The sequence below is a fragment of the Kryptolebias marmoratus genome, linkage group LG4 (assembly GCF_001649575.2).
Source record: "Kryptolebias marmoratus isolate JLee-2015 linkage group LG4, ASM164957v2, whole genome shotgun sequence".
NCBI lineage: Eukaryota > Metazoa > Chordata > Actinopteri > Cyprinodontiformes > Rivulidae > Kryptolebias > Kryptolebias marmoratus.
Genome location: NC_051433.1, coordinates 23,117,838 through 23,140,772, shown reverse-complemented (window position 1 = coordinate 23,140,772; position 22,935 = coordinate 23,117,838). Strand labels below are relative to the sequence as shown.

Sequence of the window (22,935 nt, the reverse complement as noted above, 5' to 3'; positions counted from 1 at the left end):
TATAGGCAAAAAATGCTTGTTATTGTAATATTATAATAAAATTGCAATTTTATACCTCAAAAACCATGCAAAGAATTAGCAAAGTATTCCAGCAAAGTATTACAGAACTGTGCAAATGTTTTAACTACCCATAATTTATTCTTTCCAGTGTTATGTGCAGAGTCAGTGTGTTTGTCTCACTGAGAGAGCAGTTTGTGTGCTCCAGTCTTTATTGAATGAGGGGAACTCTAAGTGGACCAATCACCTCATCACTTCACTTTAGTTCTCTATATAAAGAACACCTGGCTGGTTGAACCTCTCTGCATTTGCTGTGTGGTTTGCTTGTGTTGCAGCATTCTGTGTGAGAACTCTGACAAAAAGGTTTGTGGTGGGAAAATAAAGGATGAGGTAAGTCTGGGGTACCCTACATGTAGTTTATTTATGATTAAAACAGTAGAGAAGAAGGTTGGTGCACACTTACATTACTTAAAAAATAATGTTTTTTTTAAATAAGGTCTTTTTTTCTTTTGTGTATATAGACTAGCTGCGACTCAAGCTATGTTTTGTTAGTCATTTCTTGTATTTTTGTGTAGCAGTAAATCTATATATATTTTATACAATAAACTGTCTCTGTTTAATTTTGAGGTCACCATGTTACTTTCCTTTTAATTAATTTATATATAAGAAGCACCTAACTTTATCTGATTTTAAAAGCACTTTAAGTTTTTTTTTTAGATTTATGAAAAAATAATGCAGTTTTTTTTTCTAATAGCTTCCATGTATTGAGACTAGGTGGGTGTATCTTATGAGTCAAGTCTTAATTTTATTATTTTATTTATCGTTTTGCTGTTTGCAGCGCATTTAGCTAGTAGTGGCGCATTTGCACCTGTTGGCCACCGTAGGTACTGGGTTTGAAATAAAAAAGGAGAAGCAGCCAAGGGAAGACAAAAAAAAGTGTGGGAAACATCAACTGTATTTATCGTAAATATCTGCCCTGACGTTTCCTCCCAGTAGGATGTGTCTAGAAAACCGGCAGAGGGAGGACCACTGGAGGCATTCTTATCAGATGCCTGAACCACCTCAGTTGGCTCCTTTTGATGCTGAGGAGCAGCTGCTCTAACTTGAGTTCCCCATCTTATCTCGAAGGCTGAACTTGGACACCCTAAACTTTTATCTGTGATCCTGTTCTTTTGGTCACGTTCCCCATCTCATGACCATAAGTGCAGATTGAAACACAGACAGAGCAGTAAATTGAGAGTTTTGCCTTTTGGTTGAGCCCCTTTCTACACCACAACAGACCAGAGCAAGGGTCTCATTACATCGGACAAGGCCCTGATTCATCTGACACTCCATGTTGCCATCACTCATGAACAAGACTTCCAGATACTTGAATTCCTCTGTTTGGGGAAAAGACTCATCCCCAACCCAGAGGGAGCTTTCCATCTTCTTCAGGTTGAGAACCATGACCTCAGACCTAATTACATTTTTGCATATGGTCTATCCTGCCCAGGAAACCCATTATTCCCCAAAGGTTGCACAAACTTTAACCCAGTAGGCCAATTCATAACCTTTTCCTGCTCCTCTTGATTATCTGTTTGATATGACTCGAGTGTGGGATGGACATCACGATCAGATTCTGTTTCAGTGTGCTAAGATACCTGAGAGATATGATTCATTGACTAATGATGACTAGTCTTCATCAACTGAACTCTTTTCATCGTCACTTTGGGCATCAAGTATTAGTCTGTTCCTGTAACTGGAAATCTTTCTATTCCAGGCCACTCAACCATGATTTATTGAAAAACAGAAATATAGCGATGGCAACGCAGTGGTTAATCCAGAAATCTAATTGTTCGTGCTTTCCTGCATCTGTGCAAACATCCACTTCTGCCCACTCATGTTGACAGTTCAGCTGCACCAAACCGTTCTGCTTAGGGGTCTACAGTCTTCACTACAGCCATAGATGGAGTTGATGCACTGATTTGTTACCTGTCCATTCAAAAGACAAGAAGAAGAAGCAAAGTTTGTCGTTTCTCACCTGGAATTTGATGCAGCTCTTTTGTTTTTGTGATTCGTGAGTGGTAAAAATGAACAAATGTTGATAGCAGCAAGTCTCCTCACACAGTATTTGCATAAAACTCTCCGTGTTTTTCTTTTTGCTTGTGGCTTGACCCACGGTAATTTTTCTTTTTTTTCTGTTTTATCTTTGGCACCACCATTTTAGATGGAAGAGACCCCTACAGACTTCATTTCTAAGTTTATTTCCTTTGCATACAATGATTTAAAAAGCACAACTTTACAGTTTTTCTTATGTTTACAGTAATCTAAAACACTGGAGGTCAGGAGCTCTGTGTTGTGGTGCAGTGAGTGTCCCGATGATTCACATGAAGATTTCTCACATCCCTGAGCACTAAATCAGATTAAAGGTACACCTCGGGTAGTTCCATGATATTAATTAACTCATTTGGGTCTGCCACATTTGCTCCGTCAGTCGTAAGCTCTTTCAATTGTCCGTTTACTTCAGAAAGCCAAGATTAACCAAAGCTTCTGTAATTGTTTAATCTGGTGTATTGGTGCTTTTCTCAGATGAGCATGCTCCAAGTTTTGTCCTGGAGCACAATTGCTGTCTGACAGTGAACAAGGTTTCCTTCGTCTGGATACAGAGGTTTCCATTATTTTTCTGACCCAATTTTTTCTGTCTGTGCTAAAACATTGCTGTGATTAATCCAGCCAAATTGTTGGCACAGGGACATAATGTATTTATTATTAAGGGTGCCAACTAATAAGCACTGAAGCACTCGTACTACTATTAAACCTTTAATCTTCCTCATTATTTTTCATTCACTGCTCCTTTGCAAATTTGGAAAAACTCATACAATACATACATCAAAACAGTTAGCTTAACTGGAAGTAGTACATTGAGAAGCGTAGTCATGATTTAATCTGAGTTTTCTTCTACAGAGTCTCTGTTTGCCACTCTCCCATAAAGCTCAGACAGGTGAAGAACCAGGACAACAGTCTCTCCCATCTGACCCTCTGAAGCTTGGACCTCCTTCAGAGAGCTCACAGGTGCCTCTGTGGTCTCTCTCACTCTTCTCCTTCTTCATGATCACTCAGTTTGTGAGGACAGCCTGCTCTTGGTAGAGTTACACACATTCCATATTCCTTCCATCTCTTGATGGATTTAACAGAACTCCTGGGGTTGTTTAGGATCTTGGAAATCCTTTTGTATCCATCTCCTGATTTGTACTTTTCAATAATCTGAACTAGGGTCAGTCACTTTAAAGGGGTGAATGTTTATGCAGTTACGTATTTTACATCAAATATTTTTATTTACCTGGTATTATTGATTTATGACAGCAATAAAAGCAGAAAACATCCAAGGAGGTGAGTACTTTTGATGCCCTTCCAGACACCATGACTAACTCAGAACTTTGTCACACTGGAACTGTGGCCTTTAAAAACAAATTAGAAGCTGGATGTGCTGCTCTTCAGTTTTGTAAGACAAAGATCCTTCATTTCTCTACCAGCACTCAGCAGCACACTCAGTTGGCCACCTCTTTCCTGAGATCCAAGTGTTCAACTTTGGAAAATCATCAGTGTAGTACAGCAACACTGTTAGGTAGATTTAAAGTGATAAATGTACGTTTTTAACAATGAATGTATAGCTCTTAATTTGTTCATGTCACGAAGGTCCAGTATTTCTTATTTCTGAGAGCACCTTTCTTTTTGACTGTTCACAAATTCTTTCTGTGGAAAGAATTAAAGCTTATTTTCCAAAGGTTGTGCCTGCAGCTGCTGGAATAAGAGCATGGAGGTCTAAAGAAATGAGTTCAGAGTTTAAGTAGTTGACAAACAAACTAAAACTGGCTTCTATTGTGAAACCGCAGAAGCTCCAGTGGAAAATAATTGAATTATTTTGGTTTAATATTGATATTTAAAAGTTTATCTGAGCCACTTTTACTGTTAAGAAGATGATTAAAGCTGCGTGAATATTAGACTTCTGACATGGTTTTGTTCGGTCAGGTTTGGCCTCTTTGGTGTGACAAAATGTGAATTATTATTATTATTAGTTTTGTACAATAACTTATTTGTCAGAATAATTGTTGCAATAAAAGAAAAAACAGAAGAGCAAGCAAAATTTGCAACATTGCTTTATATTTCACTCAGTTGAAAAAAAATCTATTGTGATGCATTCATACATAATAATTCAGTAAATATAGATTTTGTTTTTTTTGTTTGTTTTTTTCATATACAGGCATCTATTTTTATGAAAAAAAGTGAAACAGAACAATAGTTACTTGCTGTACAATTCAAAATAAAATCTTTTTTCCCCTCACAAAATGGAAAACATGGAGGTTTATGCAGGAGCCACAGAGGAGACCTCTGTCTTTGATGTGGATACTTCTGAACCATCATCCACCTGTTTGCCAAAGAGCTGCATGATGCATGAGCGGAACTGAAAGGAAAGGAAATAAAAATGCAGCTTAAAGATAGAAACTGTCACGTTTGACATAGTTAGTTGATAACAGGGACATTTAAACAGCTGTGCCCACCTGCCGGTTCATGAAGACATAGATGACTGGGTTGTAGATGGTGGCGCTCTTGGCAAAGTATGCAGGCATGGCAGCGGCCAGAGGATGGAAGGCATATCCGGGATTAGCCGCAGCAAAGCAGGCGAAAAAGGTGTAAGGTCCCCAACACACAACATAAGCCACGATCATGACAACCACCATCCTGGACACTTCTCTCTCAGCTTTCTGGGTGGACTCAGATTCTTTCTGCTGCATGGCAACCTGTGGTCCACAAATCAAGAGGGTCAGATTTTACCTGACTTTGATTATGCTTAAAAGAAAAAACTCATGTCGCATAAAACCACGAGGATTGCAACTTACAGCACGAATGGCCATCCACACAGCGAGGTAGCACAAGACGATGACGGACAGAGGAAGGATACAGCATGTAAGCATCAGGACAATCATGTAGGACTGGACTCCAGGGTCGTCACTTCCACTGAATACATCAGGTCCACAGGAAGTCTTCAGTCCATGGGGCCAGTATCTGATACATGAGAAGAATTACAACTTGGTTCATACCTTTACATTCAAAGTTGCTCTCTTTCTACTCATTAATCTAAGAATTATATTAAGATGTAAAATGCTAAAACAAACCCAAGAGGCAGCATCTTACCTGCTCCATCCAAAGATGGGAGGAGCACACCATACTGCTGACCAGATCCAGGTGAAAACTATTCCAGCTGTGGCCCATTTACCATCAAACTTGACATTTCCAAAAGGTTTGCACACAACTATCCATCTCTCCCAAGAGATGATGGTCAGGGACCAGAGACCAGCAATACCTGTATCAAAATAAAGTACATTCAGTTCATTCATAAGTCACAGCTTGATTCGGCTTTTTACAAACGGTCTTCAAACACTTCCATTCCTGCTGTGACCACTTACCACAAACTGAGACAGTATAGCCCTCAAAGATGCACATTGGGTGTCCCAGAATGAAATATCCAAAGAACTGGTTGCACACACTGATGGTGCTGGCAAAGAGCGTCTCTCCAAGATCAGCGATTGCAAGATTGACCAAGATCCAGTTCAGAGGATGACGGAGTTTCTTGAACTTCGCTGTGGCCACCAGGACGAGACCGTTGGTGAAGGTTGATGCAACAACCACGAAAAACATCCAGAGTGTTGCAATGTTGTAAACCCATCGAGGAGCGATGTGGTAGTTAGGCCCCTCAAAAGGATCTAAAGATAAATGGCACACAAGTCAAGTTATACTCACAATTTGAAATGTTTAGGGTTCTTTTAGTTTTACAAGTTCTCTTCTATTAGAAGTGTTATGGTTTTCAAGGAGTATATAAATAAATGCTTTCTGTTACATTTATCTATGTAGCTAAATTGCAGAAACTCTTTAAATACAAATGAAACGGTACTGATGTGGTACAATTTAGTCTATGGTTTTAATCAACCAAATTTGTCTTGTTTACCTAAATGTAAATACACAGCATTATTAACTGTTTCCCATCAGATGTAGATCACAATATAGCGGAAACAACATTCACTTAAACATCCTTTAAATCAAAAGCAGATGACAAAAACTAAACACTTTGAATGTTGCAAAAATTACATTTGAATTATGTTTTAAGAAACAAGTCAAAATAAAACATATCTCTACAACTGTCATTCCTGTCTTGTAAAAGTACTTACAGCAAACCTGTAAATAAAGTGATTGAATAGATAAAGCGCCTGTACCACTATACCTCTGGTGTTGTTGCTGTTTGTGTAAGCAAAGGCAGAATCTCTGGTTGTGTCTTCATGGTGCCTCCTGGCAGCAAACACCTGTTTTCCCCACTCCTCTGCCATTCTGATCCTAGAAGGAGGTTTCTCAGCTGGTGGACTTTCCTGTCACTTCTAACCTCCTGGGGGGACCGCGGCTTCGCATCCGACTTTAGCTTTTATACTGATGCTTCGGTGACCTCTGATAGGATTACTTTACAATCATATTACAGCCGAAGTGTGCCACTTGGCAGTGACACTGAGAGGCAAAGCAATGCACCTATTATGAACTGTAATTAAAACTATAAGCTAATGAGGTTAAGACAATGAGTGGATTTCCGTGGACTCACTTAATGTGATGATTAGCTTTGAGACCTTTGACTAACACGTTCGGACACGTTCTGAATCCTTATTTTTTAGCCTTCAGTTTTCTTCAGCAACTAATGCCCTTTTTTTTAAAAAAACTACAGCAATAAAGACGCAAACACATAACATTGTAGCACTGAACATTTATATTAAATGACCTTTGAACTCTAAAGGCAACGTTAACTGCTTAATTCTTTTGAGTGCAATAAAGAATAAATATGTTTTCAGAAAACGCATATCTAACAGGTTAAAGCTGGAAACACAGTATTTGCTTTCAGACTGTGCATGATATCGGGGTGTTTATGGTGTAAAAGTGTTGACTCTGGTCACCATGAAAGGACAGACAGGACTTAGACCAGATTTAGAGGACAAGAGGAGATCCGCACTTTAATAGAAGTAGTTAGACTTGTTGACATGTGGGGCAACTAAGACATCTTTAATCCCTCCGGAAAGAAGATTCACCCCAGATCACAGGACTTTTTGACCCACCGTAGAGCCTGCAACTGACGTCACAGCCCTTATGGCATGGGTAGAGTAGAGGAGGAAACACATCCTGACTTATGAGGGTGTAACCACCTCTAAGGTAAAGTCTCTTATGGAAAGGTGAAGCAGTTAAAAGGCATGCCCTGGTTCTTTGTCTCAGGTCAAGTGTCTTCAAGAAAACAACTCTTAAGTTGAACAGAAATCCAACAGTGAGGTTGTGGCTCTGTAAAATGACAGCACAATTCAGTATGCATTATTATTTGGTTTAGTTGTTTAGTTGAACAGGCCAGCAGAGGTAACACATTTAAGAGGCCAGCAGACGTGAGCCACAAGAGGAGCCCTATTTGTCAAATAAATCAGCCTCTTAACTTTTCATAGCAGTTGGAGCAATTGTTATTTCATAGATTTTTTAAACCACATAATTCTTTTCTTCTACTCTTCTTCTTCTGCAACATGAACCGTAGATTATGTAGCAACACAGATGGAATTTGGTTGGGCAAACGAGTAAAAATCCAGAGTACAAGCGTTTGCTCTAACCACTATAAAACTGCAGACTTTTGTAATTTTAGATTGTTAGCATTTGCAGTAGATGGGGCTGCCTGAAAACAGTGACTGTGACAGTCTGTCAGGCTGCATGTGCACACTCTGCACTTAGGGGATTTCAGAGAGAACTACATCCTATAGCCCTGAGAGACATACTGGGTGAAAGAAGACAAAAATCCCAACTTCTGACATGTGAACTGCATAAAAAGTGCAAAAAGTAATGAAAAAAAAAACTGTTTGAAAACATTTATACAGCTCAAAAGTTAGTGTGACATTGTCATACTGAGTTCAACAATACATTGTAAAATCTTCAAAAATGATCAAACTTGACCTCCTAATTGCATAAAAACTGTAAAAATATCAAAATGCCAGTTCAGACACGTGAAGTCCAACTTTTCGTTACTTGTTTAACATTTGAATGATGTTTCCATTGTGAAATATGACTGAGTTATAGAGCTCCGAAGAGGGTTGGGCTTTCGCACTCTCACCAAAATCCCATTCTTCACTTCTGGATTGCTGTATGTGGAAATCTTTTGAACTTTTTTTGCAAATTTTATCTACGCCACACAGGTTACTGCTACCAAAAGTCGCAATATATTATTCCCATTCAGGCCGCACATTTAGATGTATTTTTTTGCATGGATTTTTTTCAAAGCTGCTGGAGGAATAGAAAATTGACATTTGTGACAAAAAGAGGAGGAATAATTTGGAGAGGTAGTGTATTACAGTTGCTAGAACTTTAAAGTAAAAAGATTGCAGGTTCAAAGCTCAGCTGCAACCTTTCTGTGTAAAGTTTGCATGTTCCCCCTTCTCCGGTTTCCTCCCACAGACCAAAAACATGCATGTTGGGTTTATTGGTAACACTAAATATTCCCCTAGGTGTGAGTGAGAGCGTTAATGGTTGTTTGTCTGATTTGTCTCTCTGTAGCCTTGTGATAAACCTGTGACCTATTAAAGGTGTTCACCGCCTCTTGCTTAATGACAGCTAGAAATAGGCACCACCTGCGATTCCGCTCAAAAAGACAGATAAAGAAAATGGATGGATGGATGGTAATAAAGGTATTTTAGTGCGTATGCATTTGCACCCTTAATATCGCCTCTAAATTAATAAATTTACTATTTATTGCACCTTTTCTCCAAAAATCTTTTAGAATGTAATGTTGGTTGTCTAACATTAGACTATCCACATACTGCTGTCATAAGGTGGAGAGGTTAACACCGTTAGTGCCCAAAGGCAAGACTCTGGTTTCCTCCCACAGACCAAAAGTCTGCATGTTTGGTTAAAATGCTACTCTAAAGTGTCATTAAGTGACAGTGTGTGAGTGAGTGGTTCTGTTTCACTTGGGTCTCTCTGACCCTGTGATGAACCGGCAACCTGCCGAGAGTGTAATTTCAGACAGACTTTTCATATTGAAGCAGAATTATCACCCAGTGTGAAAAGGGCTTAAACAGTTGTTTCCTGACCCAGATAGTTTGAAGATAAGACTGTTAATTATATATTAGGTTAATCCCCCCTTACAGTGAACCCTTGTATTTATTTACTTATTTTTTCATTTTCACTGATGTGTCGAATAAAGGCAAGAGAGGAAAGTTTCCAGCATGCATTAAATATGTTTGTGTGTCTGATGGAGTGCGGAGCAAGCTACTCAGCTTTATGAAGACAGTTATGAAACTGCAATTGACATTCATCAAACTGCGCTGAACTGTCTGGAAAAGTATAATCTGGATACTGGACTCATAACAGTCTGTACGCAGCAGATACTGTCACGGTTTGTATGGAAATCAGACCCAGGAATGCAGACCAACGTGAGGAGCTCGAGAAAAACTTTATGAAAAAACTCCAAAAAGAAAAACAAAAGGCTGTCGTGGAAGCAGTATCTTACAAGATAACAAGACGAAACTCAAGGAGGCCCAGACGGGGCATGAAGCACACAATGGCAGACTGCAGATGAAGACTAAGGAATGAGGGCTGAGGTGGATTAGGGAAGTGGCTGCAGCTCAGACTAATTGGGAGAGGAGACAGGTGTGAGTGGGCGGGGCAGAGTCAGAGAAAAGGAACTGATTGAGGGAGAAGTGAGATCAGCACAGGGAAACACATGGGCTCAAACACAGAAAAGTAACATAACAAAGAGGAGTTAAGCCAAAGTAAACAGAAAAATCTACAGAAAATTAACCAAAAAGCAAAACACAGAACCTGACAGATATTGCTAATGCTGACTTTGAACAGCACTCTACTGAGAAGTGGCAACAAAGCTCTAATCCCCAGCTCACACAGCACATAAAACCTGCAACCAAGCTGTCAGTGGATATTTAGTCTTTTTTTAATTTACAAATTTTAAACAATTACACTTCTTTTTTTCTTTTTTTTTTTTGCCTCTGTTGACATCAGTTGGTGTGAAATTTCCTCTCGCTCCCTCTTCCTCCACCTGTTGAGTTCAGACCTATTTGGTGATATTAAAAATAATTTTTGAGGATAGTGTAAAAAAAAAAAAAAACAGGAGCTACTGAGTTATCTATGCTGTATCCACAATGTAGGATGTGGTTTTAACAGCTCCTTAAAAAGCTGGAGGAAACAAATTTCTACATCCCAGACGTGTGTGAAAACTTAAGATGTGTCGCTTCAAGATGAAGATGCAACAGTTTGAATTAGGGATGGGCATTTTAAGCGCAACACACTTTTCAAATTTATTGGCAATTATTAGATTTTTCTTCAATTATCACTTCACCCCTCAATCTTGACGTGTTCTCCAGGTCCCGACCCTGTTTGTGCATTGCTTGGTAATACAGCATAGGGGGCAGCACATCAACAAACTGTTTAAAAGGCAGAGAAAGCAAGCAAGTCTTAACGAGCACTAATCTCAGGTGCCGCTAATTATTTAGGACTGGCCTGTTAAATGTTTTTTGTTTAAAAAAAAACCGACTGTGTCCTCATGCTTGGGACTTGATGTGAATGTAAGTTTTCTCACATGAAAATGCTCTAATGAAAAGAAGGTGCGAGGAACAGGTATATGTGCTGCTGCTAACCCTGCTGGATGGAGAACTCTGTGTTTCCTCATTTTCGCTGGTCCAGTGAATCAGCATGGAGGGGGATGTCTGACAGCTCACCTGTGACCAGAGTTTCCACTTCATAATCCTTTTAAAATAAACTACAACGACAAACCTCGGGTTGAGGGGTTGGGCTGAAGGTGCTGTGTAGAAAAAAAGCACCCCGGCTATAAAAGCATTGTTAGGAAACAAATTGGCATGTCACTACCAGGTATCAGTGTAAAAAATACAAAAGGAAAAATTGTTTTTTTCTTGCTTTTTCTTTTTTTTTTTTTTTTTTTTTTTTTTTTTTGGTGTTCTATATCATGGGAATGTCTGCTCCCCCTAAAAAAACATTATTGGGATAAACTGCAGGGCTTCTATATCAACCATAAGGAATAATTATTGAACATCTAGTTTGTTTACTAATTAATGTTGCCATGTTTAGCTCTTGCCATTAAAGCAATCTATATATTTACCTTTTTTTTTGTTTTTGTTTAAGAGTTATTTCTAGGACAGGGCAAGTTAACCTTACTTACAGTGTGTTTAGTTATATGGAATCCATGTAATCAAAACCATATTATGGATTATATACTTTATATGTTTTGAGCTTTGCTTTGGTTTATTGGTGTTAAAGGGATTTTACAAACACTTGTAATAACTGAAAAACTTGGACAAAGATTAACGAGGAAGTGATAAACTTTTCTTCGGAATCTGGATAGAAATTTAAATTTTGGCAAATGTAAAATTTTATACAGCTAGATGAAACTTGTACCTAAGTATTTTATGTCTTAAATACTCTGAAAAGTTGTTTAGGTGTCTGATTTAATGTTTACTTGGTTTCTTGACAAAAAAGTAAAAGAAACAATGAGTACAAAAAGCCAAATTTATAGAATGCCTTATATTTTAAATTCAATTCAAAAAAGACCATGACACATTCATACATAATACATTCATTTTAGACATAACTTTTTTTGTGTTTTTTTTTTTGTTCATTTGCCATAAAGCTAAGTTCATCAAAAGAAGACAAATAAATAATAGTTTCTGTACAGATCAATGTACTGTTTTCCAAAATGGAAAACATGGAGGTTTATGCAGGAGCCACAGAGGAGACCTCTGTCTTTGATGTGGATACTTCTGAACCATCATCCACCTGTTTGCCAAAGAGCTGCATGATGCATGAGCGGAACTGAAAGGAAAGGAAATAAAAATGCAGCTTAAAGATAGAAACTGTCACGTTTGACATAGTTAGTTGATAACAGGGACATTTAAACAGCTGTGCCCACCTGCCGGTTCATGAAGACATAGATGACTGGGTTGTAGATGGTGGCGCTCTTGGCAAAGTATGCAGGCATGGCAGCGGCCAGAGGATGGAAGGCATATCCGGGATTAGCCGCAGCAAAGCAGGCGAAAAAGGTGTAAGGTCCCCAACACACAACATAAGCCACGATCATGACAACCACCATCCTGGACACTTCTCTCTCAGCTTTCTGGGTGGACTCAGATTCTTTCTGCTGCATGGCAACCTGTGGTCCACAAATCAAGAGGGTCAGATTTTACCTGACTTTGATTATGCTTAAAAGAAAAAACTCATGTCGCATAAAACCACGAGGATTGCAACTTACAGCACGAATGGCCATCCACACAGCGAGGTAGCACAAGACGATGACGGACAGAGGAAGGATACAGCATGTAAGCATCAGGACAATCATGTAGGACTGGACTCCAGGGTCGTCACTTCCACTGAATACATCAGGTCCACAGGAAGTCTTCAGTCCATGGGGCCAGTATCTGATACATGAGAAGAATTACAACTTGGTTCATACCTTTACATTCAAAGTTGCTCTCTTTCTACTCATTAATCTAAGAATTATATTAAGATGTAAAATGCTAAAACAAACCCAAGAGGCAGCATCTTACCTGCTCCATCCAAAGATGGGAGGAGCACACCATACTGCTGACCAGATCCAGGTGAAAACTATTCCAGCTGTGGCCCATTTACCATCAAACTTGACATTTCCAAAAGGTTTGCACACAACTATCCATCTCTCCCAAGAGATGATGGTCAGGGACCAGAGACCAGCAATACCTGTATCAAAATAAAGTACATTCAGTTCATTCATAAGTCACAGCTTGATTCGGCTTTTTACAAACGGTCTTCAAACACTTCCATTCCTGCTGTGACCACTTACCACAAACTGAGACAGTATAGCCCTCAAAGATGCACATTGGGTGTCCCAGAATGAAATATCCAAAGAACTGGTTGCACACACTGATGGTGCTGGCAAAGAGCGTCTCTCCAAGATCAGCGATTGCAAGATTGACCAAGATCCAGTTCAGAGGATGACGGAGTTTCTTGAACTTCGCTGTGGCCACCAGGACGAGACCGTTGGTGAAGGTTGATGCAACAACCACGAAAAACATCCAGAGTGTTGCAATGTTGTAAACCCATCGAGGAGCGATGTGGTAGTTAGGCCCCTCAAAAGGATCTAAAGATAAATGGCACACAAGTCAAGTTATACTCACAATTTGAAATGTTTAGGGATTCTTCTACAACCCCAAGTCCAAGGAAGTTGGGACGTTAAGTAAAACAAAAATAAAAACTGAATACGATGATTTGCAAATCCTTTACAACTTATTTTCAATTGAATACACTACAAAGACAAGATATTTAATGTTCAAATGGATAAACTTTATTGTTTTTTTGCAAATATTCACTCATTTTGAATTTGATGTCTGCAACACGTTAAAAAAAACCTGGGACATTTATACCACTGTGTTATATTACCGTTCCTTTTAACAACACTCAATAAGCGTTTGGGAACTGAGGACAATAATTGTTGAAGCTTTGTAGGTGGGATTTTTTCCCATTCTTGCTTGATGTACAACTTAAGTTTCTCAACAGTTCAGGGTCTCCGTTGTCACATTTTGCGCTTCATAATGCACATATTTTCAATGAGAGACAGGTCTCGACTTCAGGCGGGCCAGTCTAGTACCCCCACTCTTTTACTACGAAGCCACACTGTTGAAACACATGCAGAATGTGGCTTGGCGTTGTCTTGCTGAAAGAGACGTTGCTTGGATGGCAGCAAATGTTGCTCCAAAACCTGTATGTACCTTTCAGCATTAATGGTGCCTTCACAGATGTTCAAGTTCCCCATGCCATGGGCACTAAGACACCCCCATACCATCAGAGATGCTGGGTTTTGAACTCTGTGCTGATAACAATCCAGATAGTCCTTTTCCTCTTTGGCTCGGAAGACACAACGTCCATGATTTCCCAAAACAATTTGAAATGTGGACTCGTCAGACCACAGGACACTTTTCCAATTTGCGTCAGCCCATCTCAGACGAGCTCAGGCTCAGAGAAGCCGGTGGTGTTTCTGGGTGTTGTTGATATATGGCTTTCTCTTTGCATGGTAGAGTTTTAACTTGCAATTGTAGATGTAGAGATGAACTGGGTTCACTGATGATGGTTTTCTGAAGTGTTTTTGAGCCCATGTGGTAATATCTGTTACAGAATGATGTCGTTTTGTCATTTAGTGCTGCCCGAGGGATCGAAGGTCACGGGCATTCAGTGTTGGTTTTCAGCCTTGTTGCTTACTCATCAAGATTTGTTCAGATTCTCTGAATCTTTTGATGACCTTCAATCACTTTTCAGCCGATGTGTCCTTGGGCAAGACACTTTACCTGCCTTGCCTACTGGTGGTGTTCAGAGGGTTCAGTGGCGCCGGTGTAATGGCAGCCTTACTTCTGTCAGTCTGCCCCAGGGCAGCTGTGGCTGCAATGTAGCTTACCACCACCAATGGGTGAATGTGTGGATGAATGGGTGAATGACTGATTGTAGTGTGAAGCGCTTTGGGGTCCTTGGACTAGATAAAGTGCTATACAAGTGCAAGCCATTTACCATATCATGGACTGTAGATTATGAATTTCCTACATTCTTGCAATTGTACGTTCAGAAACATTATTCTTAAGCTCTTGGACTATTTGCTCACGCAGTTGTTCACAACGTGGTGAACCTCGCCCCATCCTTGCTTGTGAACGACTGAGCCTTTCAGGGATGCTCCCTTTATACCCAATCATGACGCTCACCTGTTTCCAATCAACCTGTTCACCTGAGGAATGATCCAAACAGGAGTTTTTTGAGCATTCCTCAACTTTCCCAGTCTTTTATTGCCCCTGTCCCAGCTTTTTTGGAACATGTTCCAGGCAAGAAATTCAAAATGAGTGAATATTTGCAAAAAAACAATAAAGTTTATCTGTTTGAACATTAAATATCTTGTCTTCGTAGTGTATTCAACTGAATCTAGATTGAAAAGAATTTGAAAATCATCATATTCTATTTTTATTTATGTTTTACACAACATCCCAACTTCAATGGAATTAGGGTTGTAGGAAGGTTTTGTGTATGAAAAATCATACATAATAATATACATACAGTATTAAACATTTGTTGTATGTCAATTTGCAAACTACTGAATCTGCTTTTAAATACAAAATAAGAAAAAGCTTACTCTGTGCCATTACTCTATGCTGTATATGGTACAACCAGCATCTAACAAAAGGTTCAAAAGTCAATGCCCATTATTACTGACTCCTTTACGACTGCTTTCTTTTGTAGATTAGATTGTATTCAATTTCATTCAAACTTGCAAATTCACATTTTTAAACTTTGAAAACTGACTCTCTGAAAACATCATCCTACATAATACATAAGACTGTCAGTAAGAAAAAGTTTACCTCTGGTGTTGTTGCTGTTTGTGTAAGCAAAGGCAGAATCTCTGGTTGTGTCTTCATGGTGCCTCCTGGCAGCAAACACCTGTTTTCCCCACTCCTCTGCCATTCTGATCCTAGAAGGAGGTTTCTCAGCTGGTGGACTTTCCTGTCACTTCTAACCTCCTGGGGGGACCGCGGCTTCGCATCCGACTTTAGCTTTTATACTGATGCTTCGTGACCTCTGATAGGATTACTTTACAATCATATTACAGCCGAAGTGTGCCACTTGGCAGTGACACTGAGAGGCAAAGCAAAATAAGTTTTTCAACAGTAATTAAAACAGCTAATGAGGCTAAGACACTGAGTGGATTTCTGTGGATTCACTTATTACAAGGATTAGCTTTGAGATCTTTGACTAACCCATTTATATACATTTTGAGTATTTTTCTAAAAAAAACCTGTAATGTATGTCTTCTGAAACAGTACATGTGTATTAGTACATAATAAAACAACACTGCAGATCTGTTTTGTATTTCAGCTTCAAAGCAAATGTTTTTTGTTTCCTTTCTGAACACTTTTCAGTAAAAGAAAAAGACACTTGTTAGAACATTTCTGTTTAAAATTGTAACTTGAAACAAGCACACGTTATAACATCATTTCATGCTGTGTTTGATGCCGTGGTGTTCCTACGGATTTATGTGTGGATCGTGATTCGCTGGAGAGGACAGGCAAGTCTTAAACCAGATTTAGAGGGCAAGGAAAGAGCTGCTGCACCTGAACTGTGGCAGTGGCAATTGTTGACATGTGAGGCAAGTAAGACACTTTTAATCCCTCCGGAAAGAAGATTCACCCCAGAACGCTGAAGTTTTTAACCCACCTTTGAGCCTGCAGCACACGTCAGAGCCATAATTGCATTGGACCCACTCAGTCGTTTCTTGGAAGTGGCTGTCTGAAAACTCGTGTTTCTCTTTTCACACTTTTACTTTTAGTGTCACAAACTGTTCGTTCTAATTTCTTCCTTTTTTTTACAGTCCTAACAGCAGAGCTCTTTTTTCTTCTGATAGGTAACTGGGACATGTTGTGGTAATAGTCAAGAGTCATTAATAACACATACCTGTCTCACAATATTGCATCAACAAAACAGCTAAAACTCCATCATTTCTCAACATAAGATGATCTTAGACTATAACTCTGACATGACAGGCAGCAGGCCATAGGCATTCCTTTAAGAAATGTTAGGCCTTTAAATGTTTTTGGGGTTTTTATTTTGGTTTGGTGTTGTGGCATGCCCTTTAGTAACAACATGCTAAACATTGCTGCAGAAGCTCATTGTTTCAGATTTCAAGTTGGATCAGCCTTACACACTGCAGATGGTGTTGTTTGTATCATGCTGACTGTGCATGAGGCTCAAAACAGAAAAAGCCTGCAAGGATGCTTCCCTGTTGGGTCAGTCTGCTGCAACTTTTCACTTGTTATTTAATGTTGACACAACAACATCCTGTTTACCACATAATGTTATTCAGTGCAGATGATCTGTAATGCAATTAGCTTTTTATGGTTAAATGCCTACAATTTCCCTTTTACTCAAAATGAGAATACTGTGGGGACAAAAGAGTCAAAAGTTAAACTCAGCTGTCCCAGAGTTGGACCTTGAATCCCCAGTGTTAGATCAGTGATTGATAGCATTTAAATAATTTCAGTTCAGTGTTTTTACACCAAAGGTTGCCTCAAGGCACTATGCAATGAAAAATAACAAGTCCAAATCATAAAGTTAAAACAGATCTAGAGCTGAATGAATTTTAACATAGTACAATCCCATTCGGTATATTACAAAATGTCAGAAGGTGGTTTCAAATGGATCCAAGGATGCAGACTGGGACACAGGAGCAAAGGAATGAATTTGGATTTTATTTTTAAAAAAAGTAAAAGGCTCAAAAACTGAGAGTAAACCAACCAGGAGTATGCAGGTAACAGGCAGATCAAGAAACAGGAAGGTAACTAACAATATGGTAGACTGATGAGAAGGTGAGAAACAGGAGTTTAAGTAGACTGAGAGGAGTGATACGAGTGGAGACAGCTGAGACTAATGAACGTGGAGAGCAGGTGAGAATGTTGGAATGACTAAGGGAAAATGTCAGATAACACAGGGAGACACCCAGAAACAAAACAAACTAAACACAAGGAATCTAAAAAAATAAAAATTAAAAGAACAAGGAAACAAGAAATAATAAGAACACAAACACAAAAGAAATAAAACAAAACAGCACACAACCACCCAAAATATGACACAAACACCAATGGGTAAAAATTTGGAATCAGACACAGACACAAATTGAAGGATTGGTCAAGGTGTAGTTTCTATGGGGGAGGGGACAGAAAACAGTGTTGATAAGGCAGCAATATTTGCTTGTACAAACATGGAGAACAGAGTGAGTAAAGACAGCAGCAAAGTGAGGAAATGTGGTCAGTTTGTCCTCCAGCAGTCTGAGCCTATAGAAGCATAACTAAGGGATTGTTCAGGAAACCCAACCCTAACTAGAGGATTGATCAAAAAGGAAAGTCTTAAAAGCAGACAAGGTGTCAGCCTCACGGACAGAAACTGGAAGTTGGTTCCACAAAAGAGGAGCCTGAGAACCAAAAGCTCTGCCTCCTGTTCTACTTTTAGAAACTCTAGGAACCACAAGTAAACCTGCAGTCTGAGACCAAAGTGCTCTGAGATTGCTAAAACTGGAGAAATATGAACTTTCCATCATCAGAACTGTGGCAGCAACATTTTGGATCAAATTAAGAATTTATCATCCTGATAATCAAATAGACGACCCTAGAAGTAATAAATGTATTGAACAGTTTTTCTGCATCATTTTGGGACACAATATTCCTAATTTTATTGAATTTATGTGGCAGTGTATCGTGGTGCAGGGTTACATGTGGATGACAGGTACCAGCATATCCAAGACATTTTCTCCAATGATTTTAATATTATATAAAGTCTGTATTATAACTAGGCTGCAATTGGTCAATTATTGCGTTGGGCTTTTATATTTTTCTGCTGACTACACTTTTTCAACTTCAGACTTGTATTCCTCTTTTCTAGGGATCATCCGAGGTGCAAGGCCATCCCCAAAAATCTGGTCCCAATGCATAGGACTGTTTTCCTTGAGTAATTACCAATGACTTCATAGAGTAGAGACAGGCACACAGTTGGTCATTTCCTTTAAAGTATGGTTGTATATGATGTATAAGTCAAACTGTGAAGCACTGGTATGACACTGAATCAGAGAATCTTGCTGAAGACTTTGAAGATTCGTGTCACTTCTTGGTTGAGCAGCACTGAACCTCTTACCTCTCAGTTTGACCCAGTGAAACACAAGTGAAGACACCTCCTGTCCCAGCCGACCAAAGCAGATTATATGGACAACTCAGGTTGCTCCGCAAAACTGCTTAACGTAGAGTAATTACTTTTGGCATGCTCACTCCATAAGTCTTTAATCTGTCCGGAATGACAGGTCACTTTGAAGAAAGCTGAGGCTAATCAAAGCTTCTTCAATGGTTTATTTTAATCCTTTGACTCCTTTTTTTTTTTTTTTTTTTGTCTTTGTCTTTACTGGGTCCACACTTCTTGCACAGGTAGCGGGCGCACAGATTTGTTAAGAACTCCATGTCGGACAAGGACTTCAGATCAAGAAGATGATGGACCCGGAACTGGAGAAATCTGTAAATTTTTCCCTCCTATTTCCATTTGCTACATTTAAAAATATGTCTGTACTATTGTTAGTATTTACAGAACTTTAAAGATGACTTATGTAAACCATGAAAGAGTGCTGTGGTTTCAGTATTTTAATGTAAATCTACGTATCTTCCAAGTGTTGCTGTTTTTTTAATCTTCTTACCTGATGCTTCCGTGTGATGCTGGGATATTTCGAGGGTAGGTCTGGAATTCCGCTAGTTCTGAACTATTCATGTTTGGCAAAAGTTCACTACTAGCAGAACTCGGATTTGCTCCCGACTGCCGACGGGGAACCACTCTGAGCACCCTGACAAAGGGGGGACGGTTTATTCCTGAACAGCAGGTGGTCTGTATGCATTGGATCACACTGATGTGAAGTGAACCAAATCCACATTTGTTCCTCATATGGTTCACTTCACATCAGGTAATAACTTCTCTCTTCTTTATTTTGAGATGTTCTGTCCTTTTAAATGACTTTTTTTTTCTTTTTCACTTTCCTCTTCTTGCAGTTTTGATCAGCAGAGGAAATTCAGACGAGTTACATTTCTTGTGAGAAACCAGGCATCATCTAAAACTTAAATGGGATATTTTTAGCTTTCAGATTTGTAGTATGATTTGTATGTGTATCTTGCTTTGAAATGTTAAATGTCATCTAACAATGCTGAGAAAGATAATTAAGAGTTTATACATTAATATTTGCTTTTAAAGAAATATCAAAACATTAAAAAAAACAATCATTGTTCCTTTTCTAATGAACAGCTTTTTCTGGCAATCCTATTCCGCAAACCATTGTAGGTTAAACCTGTTCAAGCATTTAAAAAGCATTTCTGCACCTACACCTATCAGCCACATCTTTATGAACGCTCTGCATACTATCATTTTTCATGAATGTGACCTTTAAACCTGCCTTCTACCTAAATATTTTTACTGTCAATCAGTCCCAGCAGGACAGAGGGCCTCATCCGGACATCCTGATACCAAACTGATGGGATCTAAAGTCACCTATAGGAACACAGAACCCCCTATTTTTTAATCATATATTTTTTTCGTTTGTTTCTTTTATACATATTTATTTGTTGCCAGTTCACATGATTAATCAGACCCCCCAGCTTTAGAGGTTTTGTTTGTTTCTGTGTGTGTTTGTGTGTGAAAGCTTGCTCCCTTAGTATGGCACCACCTGTAGTCCACAGATAGATAGAGCAGCTTGTTCCTAAACAGGGTACCTGCTTTTCTGATCGGTCACCAATAAAATATGTGAGAAGATATTTGAAACGATAAATAATTATATTTGCTGATAATCAATAATTTTTGGACAAATCTGGAAAGTCGGACGATCTAACGAGTGAAATGTCTCATTACTTGATGTCTTTTGTGTCAGAAAGATAATTTAAATGTTGTAAGTACTGGCATTAAAAATATTATAAAAAGCTTTGGTGTTGCAACTTTTTTGTAATTTGCTTCAAGCCTGAAATTTTAATATATATATATATATATATTTAAATATATATATTACAATTTAAAGGGACAGTCAGGTCATTTTTGAAGTGATGTTCTGTCTAATAGTTATCAATAGTTTGTACCTTATCATCAGTGACATCCGTCGAAGAGTATGGAGAAAGAGGCAAAAGTCTTCATCCAGGCCAGACTAATGACTAAACAAACATGGGTTTGTTATCATTTGTCAGGTTTATAAAATAACAAAAGAAAGCTCCAATATTAAACCTCTACATTTTTGCTTGATGCAATTTGTGTAGTTTGTCAGCATTATGACACAGATGTATGTGTTGTAGACCGTGTATATCCCAGTGGTGTTGGACTAGTCAGTCTAAAAGTTTACTAAATTCCAGGCACGGTGAGAGGAAAGTGACAGATTAGCAGCTGAAGGAGACTCTCATGCGACATTTAATCTGGTTTCAATTTAACTAAGAATTATGCTTCAGGACTCTTGTTTGTGTATTTAGTTAGTCTATTTATGACAAAAAAACTAAATAAAGATACATTGGAATACATCTAAGCACACACTTCAGCTGATAACTACCTTTGCATTGTATTATTACTTAGAGAATATATAAAATTTAAACTGTATTTCATATATTTTCAGTGGATTAGACTTTAAATTCAAACAGCAACGTACGTATTCAGACATATTTAGCAGATGTACAATTTCTGTGATTTCCGAAGGTGCTCCACTGGTAGTCGCTCATTCTGCTGCACTGCTGCTTGGTCACAGGTCTTCAGTCAGCAGTCTCTATCTCTATTCAAAGTTTCAGACGTTCCGATGACAACAGAAGGTTTAGGCTGCACATACTCCTTTTCCTGGTTAGGCTTCTAGTTGTCACATTCCTGGCAGACTGATCCATTCTCAGCGTCATATATATATATATATATATATATATATATATATATATATATATAGGGCCTATCCATGCTCAGCACAGATATATTCACTTTTTAACACGCTAATGTCTGGTAGAGAAAACAGCAACAAACTAAACAAATGTTGTTGTGCAAAAGAGTAGAGGTTTAATATTAGCTAATGTTCTTTCAAACCTGTATGTTGTTTTTGAAAATGAAGTTGTTTTATAAGCCTGAAATTTTAAATTTATTTTAAAGTTCATCTAACCAGTAGCCCAGCCTGGATGACGACTTCTGCCCTTTTCTCCAGACTCTGTGCTCCATGACTGACGTCACAACAGATTAGGTACAACTACTCATAAGATTTTGACAGAATCACTATAAAAAACGACCAGACTATTCCTTTAAATAAAGCTGACCAAAACATAAAAATGATTTGAGTTCATAGTGTCTGGTTTCTCAAAAAATTCTTGGTTCTCCATTTCTGAGCAAAAATGCTGAAGCACCCATACCGTTCCACTAGGTGGCGAGAACATCCACATTAACAACATATTTACAGAGAAAAAAACGTGCTTAGCTGGGCTAAAGATTTTTCCAAAATGTTTTTCTTTTTCCTTGATTCTGTTCACAATTTCCTCTCAGCAATTAAATTTTTAAGCACTTAGATCAAAGTTTAATGGAAACAGAATCAGGACAAATGAAGAAAAACTAAAAAAAAATGGCTCCATTGTTGTTTTGGATTTTAGGACTTGGTGATAGTGGGCAGGCTGCTGCCATTGTTTTGGAGAAGCACCGTAATTCAAGTTTACATGGATCCATAAAAAGCTGATGTGTATGTTTAATGTCCTTTTTGGACAACAATCTGCACTAGAGTAAACGGGGCTTAAGAATCACAGCTCGGGATCAGTTTTGTCCCATTTTGTTTCAGGTATGGAGTTACTGTCAATCCTCACATCACATGCTTAGGAAAAATCTGGGCTCTAGCTTTTGATCAAAATCTGAAACACAGCTGGGATTTCAAAGCTGTAGTTTGTCCAAAGAGGTTTGTGGAACTGTTATTTAGTAAAAAAAGACCGAAGGGAGAAAACTGCAGCTATGCTCGGCCAGAAACATCTCACAAGCCCAGCACACAGAAGAGTTGATCTACATAGCACCCTTCTTTTTGTTTTTTTGTTTTTGCCCAAAGTCGATATCTCTTTATTAATTCTCTTTTACTACATATGTACAGTATATATTTATAGGTGATGACATGTAGGACAACATCTTCACAGAGGTGTCAGATGCACTACAAGCATTTCTTGTGTATTTTATGGGTTTCGTTGACCTCAATCCTTTGTTTAAAAAATCATATCTTTAACTCAATGTTCAAGACCATAATAGGTGTTTGTGTTTGATGTCCATGATCCTGTACAATGAATAACTGAGAAAAATAATAACTTCATTGCGTAA

At 38.6% G+C, this 22,935-nt stretch overlaps 2 protein-coding genes across 2 annotated transcripts; both read right to left on the bottom strand.

The window, feature by feature from the left end:
- Positions 1 to 4,116: 4,116 nt before the first annotated feature.
- LOC108244392 (red-sensitive opsin) lies at positions 4,117 to 6,391 on the bottom strand. Its single transcript, XM_017430547.3, has 6 exons — positions 6,254 to 6,391; positions 5,442 to 5,738; positions 5,170 to 5,338; positions 4,875 to 5,040; positions 4,536 to 4,775; positions 4,117 to 4,438 (listed from the first exon to the last, which is right to left on the bottom strand). The coding sequence occupies exons 1-6, from the start codon at positions 6,354 to 6,356 to the stop codon at positions 4,340 to 4,342; spliced, it is 1,074 nt and encodes a 357-aa protein (XP_017286036.1). The 5' UTR covers positions 6,357 to 6,391; the 3' UTR covers positions 4,117 to 4,339.
- Positions 6,392 to 11,655: 5,264 nt separating this feature from the next.
- opn1lw1 (opsin 1 (cone pigments), long-wave-sensitive, 1) lies at positions 11,656 to 15,595 on the bottom strand. Its single transcript, XM_017430546.3, has 6 exons — positions 15,429 to 15,595; positions 12,878 to 13,174; positions 12,606 to 12,774; positions 12,311 to 12,476; positions 11,972 to 12,211; positions 11,656 to 11,874 (listed from the first exon to the last, which is right to left on the bottom strand). The coding sequence occupies exons 1-6, from the start codon at positions 15,529 to 15,531 to the stop codon at positions 11,776 to 11,778; spliced, it is 1,074 nt and encodes a 357-aa protein (XP_017286035.1). The 5' UTR covers positions 15,532 to 15,595; the 3' UTR covers positions 11,656 to 11,775.
- Between the last annotated feature and the right edge of the window lie 7,340 nt (positions 15,596 to 22,935).